This window comes from Eurytemora carolleeae, unplaced genomic scaffold (assembly GCF_000591075.1).
Source record: "Eurytemora carolleeae unplaced genomic scaffold, Eaff_2.0 scaffold68, whole genome shotgun sequence".
NCBI lineage: Eukaryota > Metazoa > Arthropoda > Copepoda > Calanoida > Temoridae > Eurytemora > Eurytemora carolleeae.
This window is the reverse complement of record NW_019396093.1, coordinates 448,548-458,854: the sequence shown is the minus strand read 5'-3', so window position 1 is coordinate 458,854 and position 10,307 is coordinate 448,548. Positions and strand designations below refer to the sequence as shown.

At 31.6% G+C, this 10,307-nt stretch overlaps 1 protein-coding gene across 1 annotated transcript in view; it reads right to left on the bottom strand.

Annotated features, from left to right (window-relative positions):
* Window positions 1–1,870: 1,870 nt before the first annotated feature.
* Window positions 1,871–10,307, bottom strand: part of LOC111718488 (uncharacterized) — a 70,130-nt gene continuing 61,693 nt past the window's right edge. Inside the window, exons 67-74 of the mRNA XM_023463690.1 lie at window positions 9,559–9,647; window positions 9,247–9,281; window positions 9,085–9,140; window positions 7,992–8,070; window positions 6,256–6,336; window positions 5,434–5,496; window positions 3,503–3,571; window positions 1,871–2,673 (exon numbers count right to left, since the gene is read on the bottom strand). Coding sequence (XP_023319458.1) covers window positions 2,055–2,673; window positions 3,503–3,571; window positions 5,434–5,496; window positions 6,256–6,336; window positions 7,992–8,070; window positions 9,085–9,140; window positions 9,247–9,281; window positions 9,559–9,647 — 1,091 coding nt within the window. The 3' untranslated portion in view covers window positions 1,871–2,054. The remainder of the gene's footprint in view (window positions 2,674–3,502; window positions 3,572–5,433; window positions 5,497–6,255; window positions 6,337–7,991; window positions 8,071–9,084; window positions 9,141–9,246; window positions 9,282–9,558; window positions 9,648–10,307) is intronic.

Below are 10,307 nucleotides of genomic sequence, written 5' to 3'. Positions count from 1 at the left end.
TTTTAACTGCTAATCCAGATGTTTTTAACTGCTAATCCAGATGTTTTTAACTGCTAATCCAGATGTTTTTAACTGCTAATCCAGATGTTTTAACTGCTAATCCAGATGTTTTTAACTGCTAATCCAGATGTTTTAACTGCTAATCCAGATGTTTTTAACTGCTAATTTATTTGAAATTTTAATTTTATGAACAAGTTTAAAGAGTTGTTTAGAAGTTTAAAAAGTAACATTTTTAAAAGTACATTTGTAAATTCCAAATTGTTATGTAATAAAAAATAAATTCTTGCAACATGGATCTTTAATCTTCAGTTAATTATGACCTACCCTGTGACCTCAAAAGTATTAAAAATCATACGATAATAAGCTTTCACGACTCCTTCCTCTTTTATAAAAAATTCAACTTTTATAGTTTAAAGGTTCAACTTTAATCTAGATTTTGTTTTTCTCATTCTAAATTTGAAAAAAAATTTTTACAAAGCAAATTTAATTTTAATCTATGTGAAGGGAGAGCCATGCACATAATTAAAGAGGCGTTTAATCAAAGTTGAACTGCATCCCTGAGCCCGAAACTAAAGACAGAGAGTATTGTAATGAAACCCAGTGTCGGAAACCCGGTTTAATGAATGGGTTCAGATATTTTTTTTGTTAAAAAATATTTTTTTTTATGTGTTTCTCTACATTTTTTTTTTCTTTTTGATTCTTTATATTAAAATCTACGCAAATGTATATATAAACCCAAAAAAATGTTTCGTCCAACGATACTCTTTTAAATTTCTTGCTCTGGATTCCCTGCAGCACAATAATCCTCAATTTTTGTCTGTAAAAACTAGAGATTACACTGATAGGACAAGAATTATGTATCTTTATTCGTTCACTAGCTTGGAAACCCAGCTTTGCCCAGTGTAGTCATAGGTAGTCCAGCCATTTATCCGCGCTTTGTCGAAAATTATGATTCTAGCTTTTTTCTCTAATAAAAGTGGACCGGACCCACTCAACTTAGAATCTTAGTACCAAGCTAAGAACATTTCAAACACCTCTGCCCCTTTAGCAAAAAGTAAATTCAACCTATAGTAAGCATAAAGTCTGACCGCGTCAACCTTGTTGCACCGGCTAGTCTTGTCCATTGAGCTAGGTAAGTATACAAACTGGGACCGGGAAGGTCGACCCGGCTCGGAAATTCAAATGTACTACGTCCGCCCGTGATTTCCTTGCTTCTCACAAGTTCCCAATCAAAATTTAAGGCCAATCGGAAAGGGGGTTCATGAGTTATATTCAGAACAAACACCACAACAGAGATCAAATCAAAAAAATAAATTCTCATGTCCTATCTTTGTTCTCAATGGACCAGAGCACTCAAACTATTCCAACTCTACAATCAGACAAACTATTAATTAATTACATTTACAAATCCTTAATGGAGGTGAATATCAGATATTTTAGAAGAGTTGAAAATCAATAAATGATAGAGAAGTATCTTAGCTCTACCTGATTGCTGAACCAGTTTGGAAGAAGCAGTTCAACTAGCTGTACCTAGTTTAACTATTTCTTGCTTTCTATTAATTTGGATCGAGTTGCACACATCAACTGTTATGAAACTTATCTTTAAGAAACGAAATAAATATTGAGTCTTTGTCTCAAAATCATTCATATATCTTTGGAACCTAATTGTGAAACTTTTGACATTTCTATTATTATTTGATCTAACATAATTCATAATTTTGAAATATTCAAGGTTGGGTTGCAAAGATATAGAGATTTGAAAATCAGAGAATGTGGCAAAGACTCAATTCCTGTCTAGATGTCTATGGCATTTTTTTACATCTACATTCCACAAACTTTTTCAGGATAAGATTATATAATTCTTTATTTGTATATATAATGTATATATATGATATATATAGTGCTAAACTAAACAATAAAATGAGCAGTTTACTTCTAAAACCAATCTTTAAGAATAAATAAATAAAAGTAAAAATAATTGACCAGCAAAATAAAGCTAAATAAATGATAATACTGTTTCATGATATTATGCTAAAACGGAAAAATATAAAAAGTCAAACATAAATTTCGCTCAATTCTGCCGAACCTTCATCATATATCCCAGAAAATTGAAGTTCTTTTATCGGTTTGGAAGTTTGAGAATCGGTGTCCGGTGTTGGAGAATTTAAAATTGATACTGGAGAGGCTATTTCCATCTCATCCTTCCTGTTCAGTTCTGGTTCTGAATGTGTACTCCGATCTGTTCCATTTCTTGGTTCTGCATCAGCAGATTTCCTGGTTTGCGGCTCTCTCCCCATTTTCATCCATAATCCCTCCTGCTCAGATAGTTTTCTTTGTTTCGCCTCCAAGTCATTTCTTTCCTTGAACCCCCCTAGACCTGGATCCGGTTTCATCTCCATAAACCTTCCTAGAACTGGATCCGGTGTCACATCTTCATCCCTCGTCTTGTTATCTAGATCTTGATTTATTGTCTCCTGATTAGAGGCTTTCTGGTTAAACTGGTTGAAGCTGGTTTCTTTTGCTTCTAGTGTCGGATAGTTGGAGTTAGAGATCCTAGTGAGGATTTGATGAACTAGATCAAGCTGTTCTACGCCTCCTCCTCCTCTTCCTCCTACACCGTCCTCTCGGTTAGCCTCATCCTCCAGAAATGTTTTATTCTGCCGACCTCGTAAACTGAAACAAAATTTATAACGAATCTAGCTGAATAAAAAAAATTCAATTTTTGAAGAAAAAAAAACGATTTTTGAAACTTGAGAATGTCATCCAATTCGGTCCAGCCGACTTTCGCAACTTTTTCACTAAATTTTGCATTTATTTTTAAAAATTCTGTATTTTTCGCGAAATTTTCGCATTTTTGCATAATTTCCACTTTTTTCGTGAAATTTTTGCATTTTTCGCGAGCGAACGAAATGCAAAAATGAAGCGAGCGAAATGGTTGCGAATTTTTTTTTTTTGGCAAAAAATGCGAAACGATTTTTCCTTTTCGCTGGAAACCCTAAGGAAGCGGTTTGTGTAACTGACATGCTTTTTGAAACTCATAGGCAGCTATAGCTTCAAAAAGCATGTCATAGTACTATAGTAAACCTCGAACAAAGATGCTGGAACCCCTCCGTCAAGGATTTTCTCATTTATATATATGAGCAAAAAGGTGACTGATGAATGATGACAGTTTAAGGAACAGAATAAGATTTTTAACAGAATTAATTAACTTATAAAGTTATGATAGATCGAAATATGAATTAGGAAAAAGAAACATAGATCTAAAACTAGATTGAGTGGAAAAGAGCTCAGTTTTTTTCCGCAACCTCAATTTTCTTTTTCCCATATCATTGCAACCTGATGGTGTAAAACCTTGATATTTTAAATTCAGATTATTCTATAACACATAATTCATAGTTTGAAATACAAAAAGTCGTTGGGTTGCAAAGATATATGGATTGTAAAATCAAAAATAAATCAGTTCTATTATTTTAAAATGAATTTTATTAAAGTCTGTAAAAACCTGATTGTGTAGAATGATTTGACTTTGTTATGTATTGTTGGAAACATCGATACTCGGGGATGAAGGTGCCTGAAAATATTTTTAAAAGTATTAAAAGAATAAATTTCTTCCATTCACGGATTTTATAATTATTTATTTACTTTAAAGGGAGTAAATGATATTTTTCGTTTTTTCAGGATTCCCAATTCCCAAAATGCCTACACAATGTTTTGTAGGCAATATTTGTCGAGAGAACCCATAATTAAAGAGGGTGTATAAGCGTGATTAAAGAGGGTGTATAAGCGTGATTAAAGAGGGTGTATATGTGTGATTAAAGGAGGTGTATAAGCGTGATTAAAGAGGGTGTATAAGTGTGATTAAAGAGGGTGTATAAGCGTGATTAAAGAGGGTGTATAAGTGTGAATAAAGGAGGTGTATAAGCGTGATTAAAGAGGGTGTATAAGTGTGATTAAAGGAAGTGTATAAGCGTGATTAAAGAGGGTGTATAAGTGTGATTAAAGGAGGTGTATAAGCGTGATTAAAGGAGGTGTATAAGCGTGATTAAAGAGGGTGTATAAGTGTGATTAAAGGAGGTGTATAAGTGTGATTGAAGGGGAAGTATAAGCGTGATTAAAGGGGGTGTATAAGCGTGATTAAAAGGATTAAAAGGGATGTTTAAGCGTGATTAAAGGGATGTATACAGTATAAGCGTGATTAAAGGAGGTGTATAAGCGTGATTAAAGGGGGTGTATAAGCATGATTAAAAGGATTAAAAGGGATGTATAAGCGTGATTAAAGGGGGTTTATAAGCGTGATTTTAAGTATACATCCATGCAATGATGACATAGCCTTCAAAGCTTTGTCTGATCAAGTATGAATTTTTTTCCTTTTAACTTTTTATTTTCGTTTGCGATTTTTCTGCGAAAGTGACTTGCGCATTTCTTGTTTATAAAAGCAATGGAGAAAATTCAATTTTCGAATAAAAAAACGACGGTATCTTCCACATTTTGACCAGATCTGGTTTTTAGGGTGGATTAGTTGTAAATTGGGCATTGCAAGACCTTTGCATAGAGGGTCACTAGAAATTACGCTTTATGTAAGTATTTCTACTTCCAGAAAACTACATTTATGCACAATTGTATCACTCTCACAGATGATGAAAATTTGCGCATATTTTCTCGAAAACATTGTAAACGGGATGTCTTTTACTTTATTGTCTTAAGGGATACTTCAGAAAGCAAAATATCCCTCAATAAGAAGAATCATGTTGGTCGAAACATTGTAAACTAAACAAAACGTAACTGTCAAATCTATGGGACATTACTTGTGCGACCGTGTGACCTTATAACTCCTCTAGATTGGATTTTAAATATTATATGAGAAAAGCAAATTTGTCCAATTACTTGTGCGACCGTGTGACCTTATAACTCCTCTAGATTGGATTTTAAATATTATATGAGAAAAGCAAATTTGTCCAATTACACATTAGAAATTTAAAACATCTTTGTTCTTTACAGTAGCTTTGATTGAAAATTTAAAGATTTACTAAAGTTTGACGTAGAAATGTAATAAAATTCAAAACAACTGAAATACATTTTCGGCAAAACATCTTTTTTATTTGGATTAAGATTAATACCAAAATAAATGAATAAAATCTGTTACTGTTGCATAATAAAGTTGACTGTATTGGATTAGTGTCATAAAAGTTCTAAATTAAAAGTAAAAAATTATAAATATAACCTTTTTCTATCAAAGTTTGGTTTAATCTTTAACAAACAAAATATTGATATTTTAGGTTAAACTTGTAAAAAACCTGGTAAATATTTTTTCTGGACTTTAGAAATCCTTCTTATTTTGTTCTTTAAAAATAGTTTATTATTTTAATGTTGTTTTTAAAAATTTTCAAATAAAGACAAAAAGTTTAAATATTTTTGCAAATAATTTTCCAATACCTGTAATAGAGAAGGATAAGAACTGATGCCAGAATAACAACCAATGTTATGAGAATGTATAGACTAAAAACAACAATATTTTCAAAATCTAGATTTAAACTTATTTATATGAAAATGAAGACTTTTGAATAGATCAGTTGAGTTTAAAGATTTTAAAACTTTCAGAGTTAGATAAAGTACTATAGTTCATATATTTAATAAAAAATTCTCGTTGTAAACTTGTAAGAGGAAATTATACCCAATTAGGGTTTCCAGGGAAAAGGAAAAATTGTTTCGCGACCATTTCACTTCGTTTGAGCCTTTCGTTCGCTCGCGAAAAATGCGAGAATTTCGCGAAAAAAAATAATGAGAAAATTTCGTTAAAGAAATAATGCGAAAATTTCGCGAAAAAATAATGCGAAAATTTCGTAAAAAAAAATGAAATAGAAATTATGAAGAAAAAATAACGAAAATTTCTCTTGAAACCAAATACCCAAAAGCCCAATTTCATCAAATTCATTCACCATTTTAAAACTTTCAACCTGTTTCAAGGACTATAAGCATAATGTAACTTTTTAAAAGCCCACCATAACTATTATTCAAAACAAATTCAATCTAAAACTCAAAGAAGCTCGTAGTAAGAATTTTCACTGCAGAGGGGTTTGAAAATTTCTATTTACAATTTAAAAACTTTTGCAGGATGATTTACATTCCACTGGAGGTATTCAGATATCCATCTGGATATCAGAAATCCAAAAAAAAATAATTTCCTTTTTGTGGTCTTCAGTCAAAGTTTAACTACGAACTCTGGTGAGAGAGTGTGATTTTTGCGTATTGCTGTTCCTGATATAAACTCCGTATACTCCAGGTAGAAACAAAAGGAACTCCAGTTCCTTCTCTTTGATGAAATGTTCCAGAAATTGCCTAGAAATAAAAGTTTTTATAAAAGCTATAATCTGAAACTTGCATGGATGGATTTCGTCTGAATTTTTACAGTAAATAGAAAAGCTGGAATGTCTAGTTATGCTGTATTCAATGTTATAATTAATCATGAAGAATAAAACACCTACCAAAATTCCATGAATCATTATTATCTCATCAAATAATAGAAATAATTATAAAATTTGATTTAATTTTATAAAAAAAACATAAAATTTCATGGAACATTTTTAATAATAAAATTTTTTTTTAATTATTACAAAGGACAGACAGAAGTTGATTTATCTCCTTCGATGCTCCAATTTTTTATCTTTATAACTTTGAACCTGATGTCGTCGAGTTTTCATATTTCGCACGGTGAACTAGATTCAATACTTTCAGTTGAAAATGTAAACACAATCAGATTGCAAAGATGTGGGAATTAAAAAATTAGAGTTTATGACGAGTTATCCTTTTATTGCATTTTTACTTTTTGTACTGAAGTATTTAAAGTGTTTCATAATAACTTAATGATTAGTTTGTATGACATCTTACACAGGACTAATTTCTTTAATCCGGTATAAATCCTAGGGATTTCTGGATTCACAATTTACTCCCATGGTAGGGTAAATGTAAATATTTCACCTTAAATCCCAGTTCTTCTTAAAAATACCCTAATAATCTTACTCTGGATATCTTTCAGGTTTACTAATGAAGAGAGTTTTATCATCGTTTAGACTTTTATTGATAAGGTAAATCTGTACAAAGTTAATCTTGATTTAATCAGGTCTTGATTATATTCTGGGGAACCCAAGTTCAGCTAGGGAAAGTACACAGGTTCTCTGCCTGGCTATGATGGTTATGAACATATCTAGCTCAGCTTGTGGTCTTGTTGGACCAGGATGTGGTCTGAAGACATCACGAGGAAAGAGGAGATCCAGATTGTTATAAGCTCTGATCTCACCCTTAATAACAGCAGTTCTCTGTCTTGTATTTAGGTAATTCTGACTCTACAACAGGTCTGTAAAGAGCTGTCTATAAAGAGCAGCGTGTCCTGCATCAGGATCATCTAGTTCTTCTGCTGACTATACAGCAGGTATGTGAATAGCTGTCTATAAAGAGCAGTGTCTTCTGCATCAGGATCATCTTCTGCTCTTGGAGTCATAGGTCTGACTGGATAATCTAGCTGCTCCAGATCACCAGCAAGCTCGGATCCTTCTGGAGTAGATATAGCAGCATCTGATATGCTCTGGTCTGTAGTCGGAGGATGCATATTAAGGTATAATATTGGGGGAGGCATGGTTCTCTGGCAGGCATATTGAAGATTCAACTATCTGATAGCGATATAAAGGTGCATGTCCTTGAGCCTTTGTTGTACAAACGGAGTAAACTCTACGTCTATATGTTCAAAAGTTCGAGCTGATTTCTTGATATCTTAATAAATATCTGAGAGGGGGGGGGGAGTGGGAGGGGTTTGCGCAGTTGAAGTCAAAATAAACTCAGCTTATGAAGCTTGATAATATAAATTATGAAATTATGAATTTATCAAATCTTTATCTTGCAGAACTTATGATAAGCTGTTAAATATCAACTACTTCATTTTCAATATTAAAATGTAGTCTTATTCCTTTTTTTGTCAGAATAAAATAAAAAATCCAAACCTGTAACTATCAAAGTCGTATAGGTGGTACATCAGAGCTGAAAATGTTGTCACAGAAAAACATTCAAAAGTATACAAACCTACAAAAAAAATAAAATAAAAATTAAATTTAAAAAAAATTTAAATAAAATAAAATTATTTATTAAATAAAAATTAATTCAATTTTGAAAGTAAGCTCATGTTAAATGCTAGTTTCAATAGATCTATAGATTTGATAAAAATAGTTTCTAAAATATTAGAACTTGATAAAATATGATCTGATAATGATTTAACCAATATGAGTATCATTTATAACGTTTTTCAAACATAATTTACCTAAACATTTTTAGCTTTTCTTCAGTTTAAATAAACATTTTAGACGTTTAAATATTTATGTATTTTCTAAAACAAAATGTTTCATGAGCGATACAGATAATTATATTTAAAGAACAATAGCTGAAGGGCCCGCGGCGTTGTCAGCTGAATTTTAAAAACACTGAAAAAAAGGTTTCGAATTTGAAAAAAGGTTTCGAATATTTTTGAAAAATATATGAGCAAAGACCGAAGAGCTTTATTTAAAAAATGGTTTTAAAATAAATGAAAAGCAGTCAAGTTTTGTTCATGTCTTACCTAGACTTCATTTCATGCCTTACATAGAGTCAGCATCATTTCCTGCCTTACCTAGAGCCAGCCTAATTTCCTGTCTTATAAAGAGCCAGCATCATTTCCTGTCTAAACTAGAGCCAGCGTCATTTCCTGTCTTACCCAAAGCCAGCAGCTGGATAATTTCCTGTCTTAAATAGAGCCAGCATAATTTCAAGCCTTAATTATATAAGGCTAGCATAATGTTATGCCTTACCTAGAGCCAGCATCGTTTCATGCCTTATACAAAACCAAAATAATTCATTTCTTACCTAGAGCCAGCATAATTTCGTGTCTTATATAGAACCAGTATCATTTCATGATTTCATGTCTTATATAGAGCAAGCATTATTTAATGTCTTTTATAGAGCCAGCATCATTTTATGTCTTAGAGCCAGAATCATTTCGTGCCATACCTAGAGCCAGCATTATTTCTTGCCATATACCTTTAGCCAGAATAATTCATGCCTTACCTAGAGCCAGCATCATTTCATGCCTAGACCTCTTCTTTTCGAGAACTGTGTTACTTCTAAAATAAATCAAAAATTGATATCAAATAAAAACTTAAATTTTTTTTTACAAAGAATGATATTATCTTACTACTATTATTATGTATTAGTGAAAAAAATTCCAACCTTTGAAGGGGTTTCTTGTCTTTCTGTCGAAGACTCTGTACAAAAACAAAGTTAATAAATTTTTCTGCTTGAACCATTCTTGTCTTTTACAATATGAAAAAGTATTGCAATTACAAATTTAGTGAAAAATAAAAATTTCGAATGTATTTCATGTACTTAAAGATTTAAAGAAATAACTGTATCTAAAAGAGATACTAAATAACGTAATAAAAAAGTAAAGAAACAATTTAAAAAACTGTTTTTAATGTAAAAGTCCTGAAACTTTTGATTCCGCTATTTGAGACTAAACTGATATAATTTGTAAACTTGTTCCTCAATGATAGAATTGAATGAGTGGAGGCTAACGAGGGATTCATCTTGAATTCCTGTATTCCCATATCCACAGGAAGACTCAAGTTCATCTAACAAATAATAAAAATATCAATCAATTTTGAAAAAAAAGTTGTCAGTGAATAATCAAGGGCGTTCTTTAAATTGCATTGACTTTAACATTTCTTTTACGCTTTTTATTGTATGTAAAAAGTTTGTTCATGATCTGTATATCAAATGCTTAATTCATATATCCAACCACTTCGTTTTACCTTTTATGAAAAACAGCATGTTTTTATAGGTTGAGCAAAATGACTCCGATTGAAAGAAAAATTCTAAAACTATATTTGCGACAAAATGGGTCCAGACCGAGGTCTAACTTTGGTGTTAATCCTAGGATCAAACTGTGTGCAAGGTTAAATTAATTCCTCAAAAAAATCCCGTGGCGATCTTGTACTGCAAGTTTAACTTCAATCAAGGGATTAGCTCTCAAAGGAATTGAATCTTTGTCACAAAATAAATGTTTCTAATCCCTTTATCCTTGCAACCTTATGGTGTAAACATTTGATAATTTAAACTCAGATTGAATGATCTATCTAAATTCATAGTTTAAAATATCTAAAGTATACGAATACGACATTGGGTTGCAAATATATTGGGATTCGATAATAAGAGTTTGTGGCAAAAACTCAATGCCTTTAAAGTGAAATAAGATTTGTAGATCAGCGCTGTTTAATGAAAAGGTTTTACCT